The 25,216-nt window shown below is 39.2% G+C and overlaps 2 protein-coding genes across 4 annotated transcripts; one reads left to right on the top strand and one right to left on the bottom strand.

Moving 5' to 3' along the window:
• Positions 1-338: 338 nt before the first annotated feature.
• LOC145774781 (uncharacterized) lies at positions 339-8,296 on the bottom strand. Of its 3 annotated transcripts, XM_082586093.1 has the most exons (5): positions 4,572-8,296; positions 4,246-4,438; positions 3,529-3,691; positions 2,049-2,193; positions 339-1,353 (listed from the first exon to the last, which is right to left on the bottom strand). In XM_082586093.1, exons 1-3 carry the CDS (start codon positions 4,584-4,586, stop codon positions 3,651-3,653), a joined length of 249 nt encoding a protein of 82 aa, XP_082442219.1. In that variant the 5' UTR covers positions 4,587-8,296; the 3' UTR covers positions 339-1,353; positions 2,049-2,193; positions 3,529-3,650. The 3 variants fall into 3 exon arrangements, with proteins under 3 accessions (XP_082442219.1, XP_082442217.1, XP_082442218.1); XM_082586091.1 differs by having other exon boundaries at positions 4,246-8,296; XM_082586092.1 differs by having other exon boundaries at positions 4,246-8,275.
• Positions 8,297-20,234: 11,938 nt separating this feature from the next.
• On the top strand, positions 20,235-20,785 carry LOC145774021 (uncharacterized). The gene is made up of 2 exons (XM_082585155.1): positions 20,235-20,535; positions 20,616-20,785. The coding sequence occupies exons 1-2, from the start codon at positions 20,235-20,237 to the stop codon at positions 20,783-20,785; spliced, it is 471 nt and encodes a 156-aa protein (XP_082441281.1).
• The last annotated feature ends 4,431 nt before the right edge of the window (positions 20,786-25,216 follow it).

Below are 25,216 nucleotides of genomic sequence, written 5' to 3'. Positions count from 1 at the left end.
ATCTTTATTATCTAGGTTAGTTAAGATGTTATCACAAACGTTTGACACAGCTAACGAAGTGGAATATTGTGGTCTAAATCCATACTGATGTGGAGTGATGACAGTTGACAGCAACTACACTGTTAAAAAATTTTACTGACATTTTACAGGCAGCAGAAAAACATCATTCGATGTTTACAGATTACTTATAGTTTCCCTGTATTTCAATTACTATCTTACTCTGTAAATTTACAGACTGAAGCTGTTTCTGAATAACGCACATCACTGTAAAATTACTGTGCTCTTTTGTAGTGCATTTTACAAGTTTGCTGTAACTATACTGACAAAGAGCAGGCAGCAGATTCACATCATTTATTGTAATTTATATTACACCAAAAACACTGCAAATTTACACCAAAGACAGCAATCGATGAACAACAGCAGCGAACAATCGAACAACTTTGTACGCAGTTGGTGGTGATTAACTTCACCGGCAACCACGCACAAAATTGAAGAGCCGAAAGTGAAGTTCCCAAGCACGGAGTTTAAGCAAAATAAATCCACCTTGGTCAGGATCTGCATTGACAAGACCTGATTGGTTGAAAAAGAGTAGGACATTAGGGTGTTCCAATTTTGGGCGACTTCAGGAAAAATAAGCTTGGGTCATCTTCTGACTGGATTTTCAAAGCTGAATTCAAAAACGACGTTATTTGTTCACTATGACATCATCTTGAGGCGACACCTAAGAATTTGTACCCGGAAAAACAGGAAATCGAACCTTCCGGTCATTTTGGTACAAGTTCTAGGTTTTGCAATTCTCGAGATACAGCCCAAATTGTAAAAATCCGCCTCAAGATGACGACATAATGAAAAAATAACGTCACTTTTTTATTAAGCGTTGAAAATCCAGTCACAATATGACCCAAGCTTATGTTTCCTGAAGTCGCCCAAAAAACGGGACATCCTATGGTACATTGCTTACACTTCAGTCTATAAACAATCTTGATCATTTCAGAAAAAGCACAGAATAAGCAAAGAAAGAAAGAACATTGTGTTTTCAACAGAAACGGCCCAGTCATCCGCAAAAAACTAACTGCCACCTTCCACATTTTCGCAAAACATCAGCGCTATGTCAATCCCAGGAACCCACTCCCCTTGACTTCAGACGACTTTTATGGACAGTCCCAAAACAAAAAAATCCAATAAAGAATTCAGGATTTCACTGGTTAAGAAGTCGAAGCTTGTAGTGATGACGCCACAAGATAGCCCTGCTTCAGCATGATTTCGTTGGTCAGCTGTAGTACCTTCGGGTGCACTGTTCGTCTCGAACGTTTTTTTCGGTTCTGCCGGCTGCTGTTCTCTTTGGCAAAATACCTAAAGCACATAATCACAAATGAAAATTTTACACAGGTCAATCCTAAATACGGCGTTTTAATGAATACGATGCTCAGAAGAAAATTACTGAAAAACGATCGTTGATAGCAATATTCTAATAAGCTCAAAGCCCTGCGTAGATCTCGGAATGTTGTTGCGGAGCACTCGAACTGGCACGCGTGACTGGCAACCACTTGAACTGACCGCGTCTTGAACTGGTCACGACTTTAAATGACCGCGAGTGGATAGGATTATTTGGAAGTAGTTAGGGTTGATCTGTATTACATACGAATCTCGTGGTCAGTTCAAGTCGTGGCCAGTTCAAGACGCGGTCAGTCGCGCGCGGCCAGTTCAAGTGTACCGTGTTGTTGTGTGAAAGGACAGCTATAGTAGCCTATGATTGCACCTAAGCATGGTGAAATTGTTTTTACTGGATATGGGTACTTGGGTAGTTTCAAATTTGCAGTCAGACATTGCAAAAACGCAAATTAGAGGCATTCATTGTCTTCGATGTTTTGTTGGAGTAACAAAATTCCAGACGACGAGATTTTTTCTCTTGAGATTGGTCATAAATCAGTTCTAACAGCGATTTGTATGTGGTGATCTCGGTAATCGAACTGGAGCGGCAACACGCACCGTAAAAAGCAAAACAAACTATAAATCATGATATGAACATTGAACAACTGAACGTTTACCTCCGTATAAATTCATGATACTCCATATTGAAAACGTGGAATGCACAATAAACATAGGCCAATGCTGTGAAGAACGAGCCTGTCTTCATCACTATGTTGTCTTCCATAGTCACCAAAAAAAATTCAGCCGATGCAGCGGTATCACCTATAGTGAAAACCCAACGTTAGCGAGAAGCCACAGCACAAATTTACAGCAGTTGCTTTCTGTGATGCTTTCATTCAGCTTATTTTATAATAGTCCACAAGATATCCCCAACTGCATGACACATGGAAACCATTCTGATGTCAAATTGGTCGGGGGAGCAAGTCTTTTAGGCGCTGGTGAAATAGGCGCGCACACTGTGGCGTCTGGATATTTAGGTGCGGAGCACTCTGGTGCCCGGCCATTTAGGTGCTATTCCTAGTAAAGTCTGCAGATTATATCAGCTTGGCAGGTAGGGCAATGCTTTTCACACAAAATGTTATATTGAACAGAAAAATATGTTGTTTTGTTAATGTGCGTGCATTTATTTGTTGTTAGTCATGTCTTCAGTGAGTGAAACTGCTTTATCCGGCAATACTTTTCATACAAAATGTTGTATTGAACAGAAAAATATGTCATGGCTTCGGTAAGTGAAGCTGCTTAAACAGCCAATGCTTTTTACACAAAATGTTACATTGAACAGAAAAATATATTGTTTTTTTTTAATGGGCGTGTTCGGCATTTATTTGTTGTTAATCCAGGTTTGCGTCGGCGAAAGCTTCATCAATAAATTATTCAAGTTTTCGTACATGACTGAGTTCACTTTTAGTTATATAAGTCAAATAATAACTACCACTAAACATCAGTAAAAAATATACCGTAGCCTATGTTCAAGCGGGTGGTAGGCTTGAGTGAAGAGTAACTTAGTCTTCCGTTAAAACCCTGACCAGGTTTTGACAAAGCTGAGCTGATACAATCTGCAGACTTTACTAGGAATAGCACCTAATTGAACGGGCGCCACAGTGCTCCGCACCTAAATATCCGGACGCCACAGTGTGCGCGCCTATTTGACCAGCGCCTAACTGTCTGCGCCTAAAAGACGAGGACCCTTGGTCGGCGGCGCCAGCCATCGTCAGTTTTGCGCCATGCACCACACACAACTGCATGAACACCAAACAGTCAATGCCAAAGTGATGGCAGCCTACCTTCCTTGTGTGAAATAATGCTGAGCATCAACCTGAGAGAGCCAGAATCAACTAAGGCAGCATAGACAATTTGGCGGCCGCAGTTGAGGAATGCAAGATATGACTATAACAACACAGTAATGCTGAAAACTGAATGAAACTGTTCACCAGGCATTTAACTCAACAACAAGATGCGTTCACCTGATGAGAGCTAGCAAGCTCGAAACCAGTCATGTTCCGATAAAAAGTTTTTATCCGAGTATTTTACGTTATGATCGTTTTGTTACACTTTAACTTCTGTCATAAAACCCAAATAAGCACATGAATAACTTACCTCAAAGCACTGCAGATTAAGACCATGATCTTCTGAAAAGTAACACGCTAATAGCTTTTAGATCCCCATCGACTTTGGCTTATTATTGGATGCATGCCTGGTTTCCTCTTTAATTTGCCCTATCATTTTTGCAATGTGAGGCTTTGTCGAAAAGTCCAATGCTCTAAACATCAATTACCGTAGTTAAGACATACAAGAATGAGCAAAACATCGTGTGGCACAAGAAACGTTGCATACAGTGGCAAGTACCAAAAATGCCAGAAAAACTAACAGACACCAGCATAGTTAAGGACTATAGGCTACATGCGGTTAAAAATCACCTGGTACAATGCTGATGTCATATGCTACTGGTTGAACAATATCTAATGAGTTTTCAAAATATAATTGTCGAGTATATATATGCTATCCGCAACATGCCATTACTACACCATTCATGGTCCATTGAAGGTGCAACACCTTCAACTACTGTAGCTGCTGTTCCAGCTGAAATATTATGAGACAGCAAAACAGAATGAATATTATTTAATGCTAAATCTTTGTGTACCATGAGCAATGTTTCTACTTCTTTGGCTATACAAGCAACAGTACTTGCTGGAATCATATGTTTATATTGCAATGCCAACAAAAACAAAGCATGAGCTTTAGTCAAATCTCTCTGAACTACATGAGAAACTACAGGTGGTTTAAAAGATGAAATACTCTGATCACTACCAGTACCTTCCAAGCCATCTCCAGCTTGTTGATCACTTTCCTGGTTATCATTTTCTGGGATATGAATAATGTTATGACAAGAGTGTTTATGAACTCTTGAGATGTGAGAAGTAAAGGATGAAACAACTTTGTATGATTTCTCACAGTTTACTATAGGACACTTCATGGAAAAGACTTCTCTTATATGTTCTTTGATGTGCTGCAATAATTGTATTGAGTTACTGAGGGTAATTCCACAAAGTTGAAGAGAGCAAACAAGATTATACGCCATATTTATCAGTTCAGTAATTCAGTTCAATAAAGAAACCAAAGCAAACTACTAACCAGCTAACCTTTAATCTTTGCATAAGTCAGATCAAGACATTAGCATATCCTGTTGAAATAATTATTTATTTGGGTCAGACACAAATCTGCCATCAGTCCATAGCGAGGTCACACAAACTAAAACAGTAAAAAGATTCATATAGAGTCCTGAGCGATGTATATATACAGGCAATAAAAAATATGCATGACTAGTGTTCCGAATAGACTAGTTTGTGAGTGGGCAGATGACAGTTTTCTTTGCAAGTCAAAAAATGACAATGCATTTTAAAAGAAATTAGACATGCTGTATTGACATTAATGACTCAACAATAGATAAATGACATCAATTTAAACATGATAATACACCTTTAGATTAATATTTTATAGAAATCCACCAAGAAACGTCAAGAAATATTTTACCAACATTTGAAAAATCTCTTGGCAGAAGACATTTTTTTGGCAACAAAAACATGCTTAAAGGGAACACTGAGAATAGAACAAATGCAACATCAGTCACCTACCATACACAGTAATACTGAATAATGTATCATGAAGTGTGATTTCACATGACACCCTGATTTTATCAAGTCTCTAATCAAGCCAATTGTGGAAGGGGAGCGCTGAGCTATGAAGGCATTCAAACACACATTCTTTGTAATGAGGGCTTGAAGCATTGTCATATAGCAGCTAACCTGCAAGCTGGATATATATACTTTGGAAATGAGGAGTGTTGCACGCAAGTTTCTGTCACAGGCGTTGTTGTAGGCAACATGAATGTGATTAATACTGGACGCTAGGAGCTCCATAGCTGGCATCAATACATAGGCATACAATAATTATAAATCAAAAGATATATAAAATCAAACAAGATTAAGCATTATACCTCACCACTAAATATATAGGCCTACATATAAGCCATTTTTAAAACGACTTATACTAAGCCGGGATGATTTTCTCATGCATAGCCCTGTTTGTGGAAATCTCTACACAGGAACCAAGAGTAGCCCAGATACATCGAACATATGCTATGCATAAGTGATTTAGAGGTGGCACTGAAGACCAACTGGGAATAAACTGAAATAAAACAGCTTAAAACGAGCCGTTTATGGACAAATAAGCCAGGTTTTAAAAACTGCTTACTTTAAGGCATTATTTTTTGCAGTGAAGTCAAATTACAGAAAACACCAGTTTCCAACAAAACGGTACCGGTAAAGCTAAATGACGGACTACCGGTATCAGGATTTGTATTTCAATCTGCTATCTGACTGACTCTCACTATTTCTCTGCTAATCTGCTTGCACTACTTCTCTAACATATATTACTGAACCAAACCTAACCCTTGTTATTACACTCTAACAAAAAAGCTTGTCACTAAGATCTCCTTAGTGATCACCTGCTGGTAAATGTAACAAACAGGAAAGAGACAATATCTGAAAAAATAACCGCAGCAGGAAAAGCAATAGCCTACAGTTTTGTTAAGTTCCATTATTTAAAGTTGTACACTATGCTTAGTTTGCTATACCATCAAACTTTTTAAACTGGAGATTATTAATCCTTCCAGCGAAACTTGTTTTCAACTAGTTCCCTCCCCTCTGGCTTTACCTAAAATGGCGCTAATTCCCGACGACAGATCCGCGACATGCAGCCAAAGCGTTTAAAAAATCTCGCATTGTGATTGGTTAAAACTTGTATCACAGTCATGTGACATTCAAGTTTACGTAAAGGCGTTTGTGAATTGTTTTGCAAGTAAAACGTGTAAATTTTTTACAAGTAGAAAAAGAGTAAATATACAAATTTTTTTAACAGTGATAGCAAGCATATAGTAGACAACAATAGCAATTTCTGCTATTTCCTTTCAGCCTAATTATAATCTTTTATTTTTGGCTCAACATAATATTCACGACACAAAATTCTGTATCACTGTAGGTTACATCATTATAACATAGTATGAGACCCTTCCGTTCCATTGTTCTTTGTATACCTGACACTTGTATCATTACTCGATAATGAGCTGAAAGATGAGCATTATCGCTATATGTTGTTTCAAAACTATAAAAAAAATGGGCCTTTCAGCAACAAAAGTGCCCTTTTTTCATAATCCTGCTCCCCCCGTGAAAACTCGTTCCGGCGCCCCTGCAAGTCGTTTTTTAACAACTTTGTAACTGAAAAATAGCAGTGAACCAAAAATATCTGGAGGTTTGTCAAGGGGCTAAATAGGGACATTCCACCTGTAACTCAAATAAATCTGGTCAGAATTTTCTCTTTAAAATATATCTATTAATTTATAAAGTTTTCCATGGTTTTGCTCCGAACTATCTGGACACTTTGCTTGTTCATTATAAACCTGCCAGAACTTTGCGTTCTCAACATCAATTGCTCTTGTGCAACCCTTCATGTAAGACACAATATGGAAATCGAACCTTCCCAGTTGTTGCTGCCCGTTGCTGGAACTGTTTGCCTATTTGTGTGAAAGAAGCTGAAAATTTAAATGAATTCAAAGCTCGCTTGAAAACGTTCTATTTCAATGAACATTATGACTGAAAGTACCGTATTAATTATCACCATTGTCATGTACAGCGCCCAGGAGCATAGTTTGACTGTGGATGTGGCGCTATATAAATATTGTTATTATTATTATTATTTAACCTGGTCGTATGAAATGCTGCTAGTAATCTTCAGCATTTCCAGAAAGGCCTACAGTGTTCTACAGACGGAGAATGCACATTTTAGCAAGCTTCAAAAAGTGCCCTGCACGATGGACTGATTACACAACTTTATCGCAATCCTTTGAAATCCAGTTTGCAAAAATGCTTAAGTCAAGATCCGCCGCTGTTAAGTCGCCTTTTTTGGCGACTTAAATTGGTGGCTCAAAACCTGGAATGAAACGAGTTTTAAGCTTGGCTTAAAGTAAGAATAGTTTCTGCAGCACAAAACTCGGCTCAAGCCACTATCTATAAGCCGGCTTGCTTAAAACTAGTTTTGAGCTACCTTTCTGCATTCGACCCTAAGGGTTTCTTCATGCAAAAAAGGGTTCAACTTAAGCATAGCATTAGGACAATTTTGTTTCGATGCATTTTTGCCTTTGAACAAAAGTCGAAACAGTGCTGGGAAACATTTCCTTTGCTCATGTTGCAGCAAACGTTTCTCGGCTACCTTCAGCTCATCTACAGATAGCCGCGGAGATGCATTTACCTTTCCAGAAGGCCTTGAATCTTTCGAGACAACTCAAAGTATCTCAGCCACCAGGCAGTTGCCTTTTTCAACCGATGTAGCGATGAAAAACTACTAATCAAACGGTCTGTAGGCGTTTCTGCATTGAAACGTGAAAGGACCTGACTGGTTAGAACAACTCGTCTTTCAAACATAGGAAATTCATCCGACAGTTCAGATAGTTTCTTCAGCTGATTCGGCCAATGTTCAGGAGACTCGACCAGAAATTGTGGACCTTTCAATCACCAAGAAGATTCGACTAGTACACCAGTGGCGTATATTTAGGGTGTTCAAGGTGTTCACTGAACACCCAAAGAAATCCAGAAAAAAAGAAAATTTCCATTGGTTGTCGATGTTCTTTACTTTTATGATATTCTATCATCTTGCTGCATGCTGATTGCTTTCTTTTCAATTGCAAAACTCGTCCTCTTCTAATTTTAATACTCCAACGTTTGAGGTCATTGCCTTTAATTTTTTTTGGTCATTACCTTTAAGCTGGGTGTGCACTGACAGCTTGGCAAGTGCTATTTAAAATAAACAATTAAGAAAAATGACGTCACAAGGCAGCGAAAACAGCAATGGTTTTAGTTCAGCCAGGCTGTTCACTCGCTGATCTGAACACCTTGGCGCGTCATTGGGGGAATCCCAGGTAATAGCAAGTTTTAGCTTGTTGGATTAGAGTTTGAGGTGATCAGAGTTGGAAACAAGATAAGATAAAATGTTTTTTATGCACCAAGTGCCAGTAAATTAGGACTAGCTTGTCTGAATCTGCAACAAAGCTTATGGCAACAGCCAATATCATTGATGCAGCATTCTAAAACAACACATCTAATCGCTTTGTAATTAGAGTGTTTGTATGTTACTGGTATTGTTGAAACACCTTAATTACAGCTACCGCAAAATGACTTGAGACCTCGATCATTTTCACACGTTTTTAATTGCAATAAGTATTAAACCATTGTGTATTGCATAAAAGGCAATTGTTTCACTCAAAACAATTATGATTATGATGTATAATACGTACACAATGGGCTATTAGCAAGAAAATGTTACTGTAGAATTGCTTTGGGCATTTTATTAGAATAAAATAGTGAAGAGAAATCAGAGGAAGTTCTGGGAGAATCATAGTTAATTTGAAAGCATAAGAGAATCCAAAGTAAAAGTTTTCAGAGGTGAGTAAATATTTTTGTAGTAAACTTGTCATGCCTGGAAAGTACACTAGTAATGAAGAGAAGGCTCGTATTCTTGCATGGAGGCAGGAAAACGTGCCAATAAAAGTCATATGCAAGCGAAGTGGAAGAGGAAAAGCAACCATTATGAGGCTCTTGGCTGCAGCCAAAAATCTTTCATGCAGAACAGTTCCCAAGCATAAGTTTGGTGGAGGAAGAAGAAAAAAAACATCTAAACAAACTGACACCATCATGAAACGAGAACTACAAAAGAACCCTCGTTTAACAGCATTAGGCCTGCAAGATCTTCATCCAGATCTGCTGCAGCATGTAAAAATCCGGACAGTTCAGCACCGCCTCCAAAAGGACTTGGATCTTCCAAGCCGTAAAGCTGCCAAAAAGCCTCTTATCACTGAGCGGATGAAAAAACAACGGCTAGCATTTGCCAAGAAATATGCCCATTGGACCACTGAACAATGGAGAAAAGTAATGTTCTCTGATGAGAGCAACTTCCAGGTCTTTAAGATGGGGTCTACTACGGTGCGGCGTCCAAGGTCATCTGATCGTTTTGATCCTCGATATACAGTTCCGACTGTTAAACACCCACAGTCAGTCATGCTGTGGGGAAGTTTTTGTGGAGAGAAGGGAAGGGGAGGCCTGTACTTTCTTCCAAAAAATAAAAAAATGAACGCTGATCTCTATATGCAAGTTTTGGAGGAGCATATGCTCAATTTCTTCCACATTCATGGCTCCGAGGTGTTCATGCATGATAGTGCACCCTGCCACAAAGCCAAAAAAGTAACAAGATTCCTTGAACAGCGACAGATAAATGTTCTTGAATGGCCTGGCAACAGCCCGGATTTAAATCCCATCGAAAATTGCTGGCACAAAATGAAGAGAACAATGGCCGAAAAAAAAACTCCTAACCTGGATACTCTTAAAGAAGAGCTGAAAAAAGTGTGGTGCCTGGAATTGACACCGGATTATTTTAGAAATTTAAGCGACTCTATGCCCAAACGCTTGCAAATGGTTATCAAAAACAAGGGCAATATGACAAAATATTAACAAAAGTGACTATTTTTAATAAAAGCGTTTATAACAAATAAACCTGTGTTTTTCTTGAAAAATAAGGTAGGTCTCAAGTCATTTTGCGGTAGCTGTATGTATTCAATAGGCGTTCAAACATTCAATAGGCGCTGTCAAATAAATATCTATTTTGTATTCTTCTCCATTCCTACAACATTATTTTTGTCAGTTCTGTTCATGTTCAGAATTTGTGCTGAAAATGCTCTCAGAATGCACCAAATTCAATGTTAATTTTAAAAATTTTCTGGGAGAGGCCCCCCAGACCCCCCCGCTGTTGCTTTGCCGTCACTGAACACCCTGTCAAAGTGGTCACGGTACGCCACTGTACTACACAAGCAAAACACACCACGAGACACATCGTCTGCCGGGTTGAGCTTTGTAGGCACATACCTCCAGTTCGCAATCTGACTGTGTCGCTCAATTTCCGCCAGTCGATTTGCTACAAACACAGGAAATCTCTTGCGGCTGTTATAAATACTCTGTAACGCCGCGGTAGAATTAGACCAGAACACTGATTCGCAATCTTTCAACCTCAGCTCCTCCCGAAGCAGCACATCCAACCTCACAGCGGCAACTGCGGCAAGCAGTTCCAATCTTGGAATTGTAGTGGCGTTGGAAGGAGAAAGATGACATTTAGACATTAAAAATGTACAGTACACATTGGAGTTTTGATCGACCATCCAAAGATATGATACGGCACCATATGCTACACTAGAAGCATCAGCAAAATGGTGTAGCTCATATTTTGTGATGACTCGGTCGCCGGGGGGTTTCAGACATCTTTGTACACGCATGTTCTCTAACAAAGGAAGACTGGCGAGCCACGCCCTCCAGCGGTTAGCATGCTCTTCAGCAATTGGCTCATCCCAGTCGTATTCATTCAAATTTCTCAAGATCACTTAAGCTTCAAGCGACACCGGGGCTACGAATCCAAGTGAATCAAACAAGGAGTGAGACATAGACAAAATTCCTCTCCTCGTACATGGTTTTTCAGGAATTTCCACTTTCACTAAAAACTCGTCTCTTCGAACGTCCCAGTGGTCCCCAAGGACACGCTCGTTAGCGCAACTGTCCATAGCTAAACTTTTGTGAAACTGAGAATGTTGGTCGTTGGGAACCTCGTCAAGCACCTCTTCATTGTTAGACAGCCACTTGGTCAAATTGAAACCGGCCATGCTTACAATCGATCGAAGTTCCTTTATTAAACACTTAGCCTCATCTAAGGTTGCACTGGCAACAGACAGTCATCAACATAGAAATTATTGTTCACAACCTCTGAAGTTTTTGCAGAAAACTCATTGCCGAACAGATGCGCGGCATGCTTCAGACAAAAGGAGCAACAGCTAGGCGATGACGTTGCACCAAATAAATGGACAGTCATTCTGTACGAGACAGCAGGCTTCGCGACATCACCGTCAGGCCACCATAGAAAACGAAGTGCGTCTCTGTCATCAGGCTTGACCTTGACCTGATGGAACATCGCTTCAATATCAGCAGTAATGGCTATGGGCTCCTTTCTGAATCTATTCAGAACACCAACCAAGCTATTGATTAAGTCAGGTCCCTGCATAAGGTTTTGATTAAGCGAATCTCCTCTGTACTTTGCCGCGCAATCAAAAACGTTTCTCAATTTTTTAGGCTTTTTCGGATTAACAACGCCATGGTGGGGAAGGTACCAAGACAAATCGTTCAATATTTCGTGTTCAGGAACTCTTTCTGCATAGCCTCGCTCGACGTAACCTTGCATCACAGAAACGTACTTCTTATGATAAGTGTCATCGTTTATTAAACGTTTTTTCAATGTTTTCAACCTGCCTTCTGCCATGCAGCGATTGTTTGGTAACTGAATATCTTTATTTCTCCACAGTAAAGGAAGTTGAAAATGTCCGTCGATTAACTCAACAGACGTTTCCATCATACCCAAAGACACTCTATCCTCTCTAGAGTTAGGACAGTCCAACTTTCCAGGGTAAACATGTTCATGAGGTGGCAACAAGATCTCATCATCACGAGAAGCCGACAAGAACATGCAGGAATAGTCGCACGTTTTCTCTAATGCGCCTGATTCTTTACAAATGGATGGGCCATACAACACCCAGTCGAGTGGAGTCTTCATAGCAGCAGGAGACCCTCTTTTGCCGTAGCGACCATCCAACACAGACAGTAAAAATGGCGCATCGGCGCCGATTAGAAGGCCAACCGACTTGTCTTCCAATTCGGGAAACTTTATTCCCTTGAGGTGGCTAAGCTCCTCAATTGCTTCAAAGTCCGGGACAGGTTTCGCTCTGACTGGTACCTTGTCAACAGTCAAGACTTGAGACAAACATTCCTCTGTTTCACCATTAAGTGGTTTCACAATCAGAGACAACATCATGCCCTTCATTGTCTCACGTTTTGTTGCCATAGTCTGAATGGGTACTTCCCTTTCTTCCCCAGTAGCGTTTAATCTTTTGGAAACGCTGACGCCACAAAGCGACATTTCCGAACCTGTGTCAAGAAACGCGTAAGTAGTGACTTCCCTGCCATTGCAGCTAACCCTCACTGGAACAGTGAGGAGGAAAGGCTTCCCAAAAGACCTTTCACCGTTTACGCTATGGCACGCGTTTGCGCATACTGTGGCATCTTGACCGCCGTCATGTTTGTGCAGCAACATGTGATGGAGTCCCGTGCATCCTTCCACTGTACAGCTTTCCTTCGACTTGCAATCGGCGGCTACGTGCAATTTTGAAAGAAATCTAAAACACAAGCCTTCCCTTTTCAACATGGCAAAGCGCTGAAAGCGATTCAAGTCTAGAAACTTGCTGCACTTGTCCAATCTGTGCTGGCCCTTGCACAGACAGCATTGTCCAAATCTATTAACACTAGGAGAGGGGGAAAGACTTTCTGATCCAGTGTTGAAAACCCCAACTTTGTGACGTCGGGCAGGCGGTTGTGGCTTAGACTCCTTAGACTTCCTTCCGGGACCGAACACGTGACGACCAAATAGCGAGTCTGCAATTTCAGACTGCTCACGTACAAAAGCCGCGAAGTCACAAAACTTTGCTTGATGACCCGTTTTTCTTTGGATTTGGACAGAGGTCTTTACCCATTCCACAGCCAAATCATGGGGCAACTTGTCCACTAAATGTAGCATGGTCCCCAATGAGTTGAGGCTCGCATACTCTCCAATGTCTCTGAGCGTTGTCAGAGACTTGTCCAGGACAACGCAGAATTCAAAGTTATGAACAAACGTTGAATACTGTAACGGGTCACCATCAAATTTCTGGATAATTGGCCTTGGCAAAAAGGAATCTTCTATTGGGCCTCCACTATGACGACTAGCTCTCTTTTCATCAACTGGTTGCTGCGATTGCGAAAACCTTACCACAGTTGGCTTTTCACTTTCCTTTGTGTCATCAGCGGCGGGAACATAAACGGACTGTCCAATGTTTAAATCGACATTACCGTCCCAATTACCATCCGATTGTTGGAGATATTTCGACCGGCAGTGAAGCAAGATTTGGCAGCTTCTTGTCTTTCAGCTTCCAAGAATCGCTCTGCCGTCTGTGCCTTTGCGAGTTTGGCCAATTTCACTTTCACTCTACTCTCTCGTTGCTTGAAGCGTGCCGACGACGCTGCGGAGCTGCGGCTGCCTCGCGAAGAAACATTTGAAGCACTATAAAAAGCCGAAACTGAACTTTCGGGCAAAGGGAGAAAACCTTTAACTGACATTTTAAATTTAGGTCTGATAAACAACTTGAGATAAAGTGAATAACAAAACACATGCAATTTAAATCAAACTAGTCAACAATATTCACAATCAGTATGTAGTAGCAAATATCAATTAAATCAAATTAGTCTACAGAACAATAATAGACCAAACAGTAGCCACAGAATCTTACAACACTATAAAGTAAGAAAAGGCACAATTACACTAGTTTGAAAACTGATGTACGTAATATTTTACAAGCCATGTAGGCTACAGCTGAGTACAGCTTGGCTTGGCTAAGAGTTCTCCTTATTACGTCAGGATACACCTAGCTGCGTCCGACAATATCTGCAACCTCCACTTGTGTGTTAACGCGCGTCTTTCTCCTCACTGTCCAACAGCAGCAGACCAATTGTTCGGAGTTTTAGCGGTTTTCTATTAAAGAACGAAACACATATAAATAGGCTATTGGCACAGAATACTAAAGTTAATAATTTTGGTGTAGGCCTAGTTAGTTTGACAATTATGGTAGATTACTAGAATAAAGTTACAATGTTATTTACCAAACTATTCTGTGTCCCAGGTGCAGATCATCCAAAGTGACGCAATTAAGTAGTTGATTCCAAGAAACAGCGACAAACAAAACAATACCACTGCAAAGGGTCTAATACAAAGTTTTGCTGTGAAATAAAACAAATAACATAACTAGGGGGAGGCTGGGGTGCATTGGAACACAGGAACGTATGGAACAGTCGAATTCCCCTTTCTTTCTTTAACTTTTAAAACCATTCAAGCATGACAGTGGCTTCATTGCTAAGTTGCTCACCACATGTTCTGTTTTCGTAGCTGACATGCGCTGAGGTAGGGTGCTGTTGATCAAAATGTGTTTCTGACTAGTTCAAGTAAATTGCAGTTTATTCAAATTAAACTTAGTTACAGAATATTCAGCGAAGGAAAAAGTGTCCTACCTATGAAACTAAGAACGTAGGGATACTAGCAAGCTTGTGTGAAACAGTTTTCTCAACAGGTTAGAAAACAAGTGAGCTACCGCCATTTTTGTTAAAAAATTTGCCTTGGGGTGGATTGGAACAAAAATGTTTGTCTGCATTGGAACACGTTCCAATGCTCCCCAACATATTGTATCTGTTAGTTATAAATAAAACAGTCTGCTTGCAGGAAGCATAAAGATATTAAGCCAGGTTCATATTGTTGTCATAGGTTAGGCCTACATTCAAGTAGGCTACGAGTAGCCTACGGACTTGATTCCATCTCAAGTTGGCTACAGTTTTAGGTAGACTTTTTAGACTTGAACTCGCACCTAATCTCTCGTAGCTTACTCGTTGGTTAAAGAGTTTACCTAACAATGGTTACCCTTACACTAGAAAGTGTAAGTTAATTTTTTATGCCTATAAGTAGCCTATACTGGGGGCTAAAGTTACACACTACATGATTTGTCTTCATGTAAAAGTATCAACCAATAACTTGCTGACTTTTGGTTTGACTTCATTTCCAGTAAGCTACTGCACAGTGCACACTAAAACTAGTGCCTAACTTGTCATTGCATTTTCCACAGACAGTAATGGTGTTAGGTGTTGCTGTAACATATTCACACATAGCCAACTCTTGCAAAACTAACGACAGAGTTCGAAGAAATTTGTCTTGGTCAGAGAGTGAAAGTTCTGATGGTGAGTTTCCACATCTCTCTGATCATTCATCAGATGCTTTACCAGATGAAGAGGTTGAAGATACTGGTACAACTGAAGATTTCCCTGCATTATCCAAAGAACCAGAAGCAGGAGATTATGTTTTGGTTGAATTTGATGCACATCCAAACAAATATTAAGTTGGTCTGGTCACTAAACCTGAAGACAGTGATGGTGACATTGAAGTGAAATTTATTCGTCGCAAGCGTCATGTGGAAGAATTCTTTTTCCCGGATATTGATGATATTGCTTCGCACAGCAAAGACGGTGTAAAAGTAGTCTTGCCAACACCTCGCCCATGCGGTTCAACTGGGAGGCAGCAGAAGTCATGTAAATTCGACTTCTCCCTACTTAACATGTAAAATGCAGTTGTTCTGAACGCCTATTATTATTTTCTTTGGCTATTATATTTGTTGTCAAAAACGCTTGATTTGCTGAAGTGCTGTAACCTACCTTGTTGTATTTCTTTCGTAGTGACCATTTATGTTGAAGGGTGGTGATAGCATTCAAAGTGACTGAATAGCCACTGGAGACTATTAATTTGTAAGGTAGGCCTACATAATATTTTCATGAACAAATGGATGCTTTAAAAAACGCATCCTTTTTGTTTTGATATGCTGCAGGTGTGTGTGTCTAGTAGGCTACAGTACCCTGATAAATTGCTTGGGCAGTGATTGTTCTTGTTGTAATGTGTGAGATAGAGTTAGCCTAAAACTGAATGTAAGCTATGCATGGCTGGATCAGTGCCGGTCTTTGGGGTGTGCGAACCGTGCGATCGCACAGGGCCCGCAAATTAGGGGGCCCGCAATTTACTCAGAAAATGCGGTAATATTTGTCATGTCCAATGGAAAAAATTCAATTCGATTCCCAAGCAAGTACCCGGTATCCTTGAAGTCAGTTGCGGCTTTAGGGTGAGGCAAGTGCTGAAATTGTCGCGTCGGGCCACCTTTGCATGCTTTTAGGCCCCCCCACAACATTTCACCATCTGCCAAATAGTTAACATGGCAGTGTGACAACAGAATTTCGTTTTGTGACAATTGCATTTAAATAGAATACATGTTAGTTTCTATACAAAACCATTGTTATTATGCCATATATATGATATGTAGTTTTAAAACTAATCATTTAAAGGGCCCGGATTTTTAAAACACCATGTATCAAATCACTTAATATTCTATGAATTCAGGAAACTTCACTCTTGTGAAAATTTAAATGCATGTTACTTCCAGTATTAAACTATCATTATTATGCCCTATGCATGTAATTTTTAAAATCTAATATTGAAGGGCCCAGGTTTTTTTAAAACGCCATGTAGGCTACCAAATGTTTAACATTGCTCAGTGACAACAGAAACCAAAATTTTCAATCTTGTGGCAACTGTGTTTAGATACATGTTACTTCCAGTACAGTACGGTACTAAAATGTCATTGTTATGCCATGGGTTGAAAAATAACATTTAAGGGGCCCGGATCTTTTCAAATTGTTTCAAGTTGATTACTTTGTAGTACCCAACCTAAACAATTTTTAAATCTTAATATAGGCTACTTGTTATGGTATTTAAATATGTATAATACAGTTTGTGCAGTAGGCTACATTGTACACTTATTCATTGCTTGGATTTAATTCACTGAATAGTAATATAATCCTGTGATTGATTGATGATATATGAAGACACTGCTCTGGTTGCAACAATTTTGGGAGATGTTACCCGAATTGCTGCCTCATAAGCAAGAAGAAGAAGATTGATGATATACCAATGTCATTTTTGTACCAGCAAAGGTTGTTGAACTCAATAATAGAGTACCATTAGTGATTTATCCATTAGCTATACCTAATCATTGTAAAAGTGGAGCAAAGAAAAAAAGGATTTAAAAAAAAGTTGTTGAGCAATTATGAATGATGATGATGGCTATCCCTCGTCTTCGAGGATGATGGCCTTCGCAATAAAATAAAAGCTAACGGTGAGTTCTTAAATGGCTAATTAGTCCAATCTTGGCTTTAAAAGTTCGGTTACATTTGGTACATTTAAGATCGTTTGGGAGAGTTGGTTGTGGGTGTGATTGTCGTTCTTTTCTTTGCATTCTTTTTTCTTTTAACCTTTTAGATCTGCTCTTCTCAAACGTGGCGACACCTTTCTGAGTGGCAGATCTCCAGAGCAGCCTGTCCTCTGCGGTTTCCTCCCAGTTTGTATAATTGATGTTACACACTTTAAGATTACTCTTCAGTGAGTCTTTATACCGCTTCTTTTGTCCACCTACCGAACGCTTACCTTTAGCCAATTCCGAGTAGAACATTTGTTTAGGGAGACGCTGATCTGGCATTCGCACTACATGCCCGCACCATCTAAGTTGATTTCGAATAATGCGGGACTCAATGCTTGTTGTTTCAGCCTCTTCTAGCACGCTCAAATTTGTTCTTTTCTCTTCCCAGCTGATATTCAGAATTTTGCGCAGGCAGCGTTGTTGGAATCTTTCAAGAGTTTTAATATGGTTTCGGTAGGTGGTCCAGGTCTCGGAAGCATATAGTAGTGTTGTGATAACTACTGCATTGTAGACGGCGAGCTTTGTACTTTTTCGTATGTTATGGTTGTCAAATATTCGTGAGCGAAGTTTTCCAAAAGCAGTGCTAGCACAATTTAAACGATGTTGTATTTCATCCTGAAGGTCAGCGTTGTCTGAAATTTCACTTCCAAGGTAGCAGAAGTGTTTCACATTTTTTAGAGGTGTACCATCGAGAAGGATTTCTGGCAGAGCACTGGTACGATCATTAAGAAGTGGTTGAAAGAGGACCTGAGTCTTGTTGATATTGACGCTAAGTCCAAGCCTCTTGTATGCTTGATGGAAAGCATTCAGAATCTGCTGTAGGTGGTTTTCACTCAGTGCTGCTACACAGTTATCATCGGCATATTGAAATTCCATGATACTCCGTGTTGTAGTCTTTGATTTACTTTTAAGGCGGGCGAGGTTAAAGAGCTTTCCATCCATGCGGTAAGATATGTCAATGCCAGGTGGAAGGTCATGGTGGACTATTTCCAAGACAGATGCAATAAAAATTACAAAAGAGTTGGTGCAATTACGCAGCCCTGTTTCACTCCAGAGTTAACCAGGAAAGGTTCAGAACTGTTGTTGCTGGTCTGTACTCTGGCAAACATACCATCGTGAAGAAGACGCAGAATACGAAGAAATTTGTCTGGACAACCGTATTTCGAGAGTACATCCCACAGGAGATCTCTGGAGACGCGGTCGAAGGCCTTAGATAGGTCAATAAACGCCATGTACAGTGGTTGATGTTGTTCACGACACTTTTCTTGCAATTGTCTGAGGGAAAATATCATGTCTGTGGTGCTACGCGATGGCCTGAAGCCAGCCTGAGATTCAGGAAGGATCTTCTCGGATATCAGTTTGAGGCGATTGTTTAAAATACGTGCTAAAATCTTGCCAGCAGTTGCTAAGAGAGAGATCCCACGGTAATTTCCACACTCTGATCGATTACCTTTGCGCTTGTATATGGTGATGATATTAGCATCTTTGAAATCAGATGGAACAATTTCATTTGTCCAATTTCAATTATAATATACAAAGCATTCTTCAATTTCTAAGTTTTTAAAATATACTAGTTGCAGTAAATGCAGTAATGACACCAGTGAATCTACTTCTTTGACAACATCTTAAATGATGTCACTACTGGTGGTAACAGATTAATTCCACTAAATTCTGAAGTCAGCTTTGCTTTATTCAAACTCCAGCTGCTTGCAATGATGTTAGATCAATAGCAGAAATGCTCGATTTCCTCTAAATGTGATGTGCTGGCTAATTTTTACCCAAATGACCTAAACGCCAAGTCTTTGCTCGAAGAGCTAGTGTGCGTACAAAATGTGTATTCAGTTAAATTTGGTGTTGATGATAAGAAATCCCGGATAAATATTTTTTCAAACGGCCTTGGCCATAGCATTTTTGCATGTATTTTACATCATTCACTATATAGCCCTAATGAACTACATGGCATGCTTAGTGTGCGCTATACCATAACCTTAAAATTGTTTTACAACATATCTTTACTCTGAGCTACTAGATGTGGCATGCAAATAGCAAGTGCAGTGGTTTTCATTTTATTATTATGTTATATATGATACTTCATATTTAACTTATTGAGATATACACCTCAATGTGCTTTTTTCCTTGGATTGAGTAGCTGTATTTATTTTTCAATATGTTTGTATAACATGAGGTATTTCACCGCAAAGTATTAAGATGCATGATTGCATGGTTTACGTACTTGATGCATGATGTCTTCAATAATAACCCCTTCACTCGTCTTCAAAATTTCCCCTTGTTGTCTTGCCTGTTGTGGCTTAGTTTCATGTACGAATCCATTTCTAGCCTGCTTGATTACACTGTGCTGCGTTAATTTTAAGGTTACTAAAGTATTGACGGTTCTTAGTGTACTTTTTGATGCTGAATCCAAAACTGTTATCCGCATTCTTCCATCAGGTCTAATTTTTTGGCAAATTGCATTTGAAATTTTCGACAACTGCTGCTTTCAGCGTCTTGCGATTGAGATTTGTGATGTCATAAAAATGATTTAGCAAATGAATCAAGTTTTGATGAAACTTCAGTGACATCACAATGAGAAGAACATGACGAATGCACCTGATGCTTGAAAAGTTAAACATCTAAACTGGTTTTTACAGGCTGCGTTAGTGTGCAGTTAAGATGATAGTTATTGTATTTTATTTGGAAATTAGCTATGTAAAGACTTATGTGCACTCAATACTCTACCACGTCAGTATATTTGACACGTTTGTGTAATAATGATAAGTTTTGTTTTTACAGTACAATGAGAAAGTGCAAAAATGATGCAGACAGGTTCTGTTATATATGTGGCAAGGTCACCCTGCATAGTCGCCAAGCAAAAATTATGCAGTTTGTTAAGAAAGAATATTATGAGTATTTTGGAGTAAAACTAGGCGATCAGGACGAGGCATTTGCTCCGCACATATGTTGTAGAGCATGCGTTGAAAGCTTGAGATTATGGAGCCTAAAGAAAATAAAGAGCTTTCCTTTTGGTATTCCCATGGTATGGAGAGAAGGAAAAGACCATGTCACTGATTGTTATTTTCGCATGACCAACTTACAAGGTATGCTGATACTTGTACTGTATGGAGGCATTTTCATTTATTGTTTGATTTAAGAGTAACAGTGTTATTTTTCATTTCAGGAATAAACTGGAAGAACAAACAATATGTGAAGTACCCTGATGTTCCTTCAGCCATGAAACCAGTATCACATAGCCCTGGTATCCCTGTTCCAGCACCACCTGGAAAAATAAGTGAAATGGAGTGTTCTTCATCTGCAGAGAGTGAACAAGACACATGGGATGCAGAGTAAAGTACAAGCCAACCCAAGCCTCTTACACAGCTTGAGCTGAATGACCTAACACGAGATTTTAATCTCACCAAAGAATAGAAGCATAGAAGCCCTGATAAGAAAGCATAGAAGCCCTGATTACGAAGCAGCACAGGTTAAAGAGCTGCTTGAAAGCTTTCAACCCTTGGAGCCCGGATGTCTGTGAAAATGCACGAAGACCTTCGCCAGATGGAAGAAAGGTACCAAGGATACTGGGACGTAAACATGCTTGCAGATTACTGTTGGTGCTTAAAAAGAGATCTTCCCAATTCCACACAAAGAAGAAAATCTTTGAAGCGACAATTTTTGTCAGCATAAATCATTTGTATTTATATTGTTATTGTATTTATCGTCGGAATATCATCATGCGCCGAACAACGCTTTCTGTGTTAAGCTATTTTGAACACTTCGTTTTTATTTCACACATTGATGTTGGCAAGTAGGTATTTCGCATTTAAAACACATTTGTGATGTTAAGTGTTTACGTATTTATAGTGTACATATTAACTTCTACTGTTAGGTTGATCGCCGTTGAACAAAATTATGTGTTAGGAAGCTTTCTTGGTTAGTTGTAAGTGCCTTTATTTCAACTGTGTCATTATATTTTTGTAGTATTTAAAATGGCTGTCATTGAAAAAACCTTGCATTCAAATAAAAATGCCATCTTGCTAAAATTGACAACATGCATGACCAATTAAGCTACCACAGAAATTAGTTTCTTTGTGCACAATAATGACCAAAGCTAGCATAATTAAATATGTGATAAAAAAAAAACTTGACCTGATTGAAAAAAACTGGTTACATTTTTGAGTTCAGCGCAAAAAATTGATTCAGAAACACTTAAAACATCTTTGACCTTTGCGAAAAAATTTTCAAACGCAGCACAGTGTTATGTTTTAACTTGCATTTGCAGGAATGAGGCAAACAATTTAATTAAATGCTGCTCTGCCACTGTATAGACACTGACTCTGACAGAGAATATTGCCCATCTTCAGTTGCATGGTTACTTTGAGTTTGGCAGCCAGCAGTTTTAGTAAAAACTTTTTCTGAAGTGAACCTGCTGGACATTTTGCAAGCATTTCAAACAACTTCAATCTAGGTACCTACTTCTGAGTTCAGATGGATTCCGACCAATTTAAGCATAATAAGGAGTCCTTGCTGGTTGCTGCACAGGTACATTTGGTTGGGTTTGTTTCTTTTGCATTGTTATATTTCATGCTTAAATATTCCCATAAAACAATATGTACACATTTCATGAAAGTTGAGCATTGTGTTTTTGATGTATTTTCATTCATGCTTTGTATGCATATTTATGCAACCAAGTAAAAGTAAACCGATTTTCTTAAATCAAATTGGATCAGTAGCATAGCCAAGTGAGAGTTTGGGAGTTACACCCCCCCTTGGAACGCGTGTGATGTCACGATATTGAAAATTATGCTTTCAGTGTTTTGTGCTTTCTAATCAACACTAAATTAGTATGGTATAGGATCTATAATGGTCTACAGCTGTTTGGTATCCATTGTAGTCTGCAGCTAACTCGTACAGTCCATGGAAACATTGCAATATCCACAGCTGTGAAAAATTGCACTGATCTTTTATATATAGCTGATTACAGTGGTTCGTTATACAAAACTTGAATATATCAGAAATGAAGTAAGTTCACTGTCTTAAAGCTTTTTGTCTGATACTCATCGAGATGTATGACGTCTGTTTACATTTTCTAAACTTTGGGTTAACTTTAAAGCATAAACGTTAGTGGCTTACCGGAATAAGATCGTTTTTTGATCAACCAAGGACAAGATTAATCAATAATAAAACTGTAATAATCTGGCAAAAAAGCGATCAACCTATGTCTCTAAAACAAAGTTTGCCTAATTTTAAATGAAACTACATTAAAAGAGCTAGTTACCAAACATTCAAATATCTCAGCCAGGAATTAGCAACAAGAAAACATAGAGACTTAGCTTTATTTCTGAAAAATGCCCAAGAAAACATGATCTTATCCTTTTGCTATGCCACCGGACAGCACCATTTTACAGTAATATTCATACCCAAATTTTTGTTGAACATGCTCTCAGAATGCACCAAATTCAAAGTAGTTTTTTAAAATTTTCTGGGGGAGGCCCCCCCAGACTCCCGCCGCTGGGTGTCGCCTTCAGCGTGCACACCGTCAGGCTTCGCCTGCCGGCCGTCAACACCCCCTCCCGTTTCTAAATACGTTACTGAATTGGATCATTGTCCTTGGGGCCCGCAAAACATATTTCGCACAGGGCCCGCAATACCCTAAGACCGGCACTGGCTGGATACTATTCCTACACAACGTTTGTATAACGAAGCACAGCCTATTTCTTTTTGTTGTTTTTCTTCGTTGAAAAGGAAGTTTTTTCGTCAATTTTTCTTTTTAATAAACACGTTTTTGTGATGTTTTACTTGTGTTCCATTGTACCCCAATCGATGTTCCAAACCACCCAGTCTTGTGTTCCATTTGACCCCGGAAAAAATTCACGGGGCGCATTCGAACACCAAATTTTGAGCTCGAAATACTCGGCAAGTATAAAAGTTTGGTGAAAGTGGAATAATAGTGGAATAAAAGTGGAATAACGTTAAAATATAGAACTACACTTATACTATCAACTAGCGAGACGTCAGTATGTTTAAACAAAACCTGATAGAGCTAGAAACAAAAACGTTTTTAGTGTTCCAATGCACCCCAGCCTCCCCCTACATTACAACTATTGCTTTTCTCTGCGTTATGGCTAGGTCTCTAGCTCTGACATTGCAACTATACTCAACAAATCAAATACTGTACATAAAACTTGGTCAGCGAAAGGAGTTTACATCATACAAACGACGCTTTCGTTGGTGTTGTCCATTTTCCAATCTTCGCTACACTTGACTGCCCAGAGATAACAGTAAAATGAGGTCATCGTTTCTTCCGTCGCCGAAGCGAAAACAATCCAATTTACGCTTCATTTAACTGACCAGCGTGATGGCGTCGTATACAAATTACGACACAAACAAAAAGGTATAAAATATTCTACAAGTTTCGAACAAGAACAGCTTAAAGTAACAAAATTCTGACAAGCGTAACACTAACACTATGTCATATCAAAACCTGACGCAAAGAACAGAATGACTTCACCTGAATATATTGCAATATAATGGAGCTGTGTTGAATAAGTGACGTGCCGATTAGTATTGATCCAGGTGTGGCTGATACATCTCCGCCTCTTTGTGGTTACACCTTGTATTTTTCTGGACAATTAAATTCCAAACCAATGAAGGTTGGCTTGATTACATATTTTATCAAACTTGCAACAAACATACTGCTGATGTTAAGACTTAATTATCATCATCATTATCATCATCAGCCGGTCATGCCACTTCTGGCAGATGGCCTCCACATATGTTTCCACACCATTCTGTCTTTTGCTGTTCTCATCCAGGTGGTGCCAATCTTTTCTTCTATGTCATCTCGCCATCTTCTTCTTGGTCTCTCTCTAGTTCTTCTTGCATATCTTGGTGTCCATTCTGTGGTTATCTTGGCCCATCTGTTGTCTGTCATTCTTGCTACGTGTCACGCCCATTGCCACTTTAGGTCTGTTGCTGTTTCTATGACATCTTTGATACAAGTTTTGTTTCTGATGACTTCATTTCTAATCTTGTCTTTTCTATTTATTATTATTCTTTCCATGTTCCTTTGCTCTGCTGCCAGTTTTCTTGTTTGTTGTTTTGTGAGTGACCATGTTTCTGCTCCGTATGTTAATGTTGGCAATATTACTGTGTCCATGATTTTTCGTTTTAGGCTAATTGGAATGTTCTTGTTCTTAAAAAAGTGCTATATTGACCAAATCTTCTCCAGCCTGATGTTATCCTTTGGGTGATCTCAGTTTCGATGGTGTTTCTTGGTGTTATAATTTTCCCTAGATATTTGTATTGATCAACCTGCTCTATCTTTTCTCCATCTATCAAAATACCCGTTGTTAGTTGTTTTCCTGCTAACTCTTTATACATTATTTTTGTCTTTTTCTTGTTCATCTTCATTCCATCTCGTTTCCCTTTTCGATTCAGTTCCTCAAGCAATTGTTGCAGAGTAAAATACAAAGTTATGTTCTTCAGCAAAGCAACTGCGTAAAATTTTATCCTTGTTACGGAAGAACGTAATCTAAAAATTGTTTGTGGTCATTTTGATACCAAGATGAAGGGAATCAGTGAAACGCTCGAAAAAAACGCAATCTTAGAAGTAGGCATGCAAGAGCGGAAATTGCATCATATAAAAAGTAGACTGGCCTGGAATGAGATACAATTATTATTGAACCATAGGCATATGAAGCCGAGCAACGTTATCAAGTTTAACATAATAAAAGATTATTATATTTACAAAACACAAAACTACGCAACAATTAAATATCG

Source organism: Aplidium turbinatum, chromosome 7 (assembly GCF_918807975.1).
Source record: "Aplidium turbinatum chromosome 7, kaAplTurb1.1, whole genome shotgun sequence".
NCBI lineage: Eukaryota > Metazoa > Chordata > Ascidiacea > Aplousobranchia > Polyclinidae > Aplidium > Aplidium turbinatum.
Note: the sequence above shows the minus strand (reverse complement) of the source record. Positions and strands in the feature narration are given on the sequence as shown.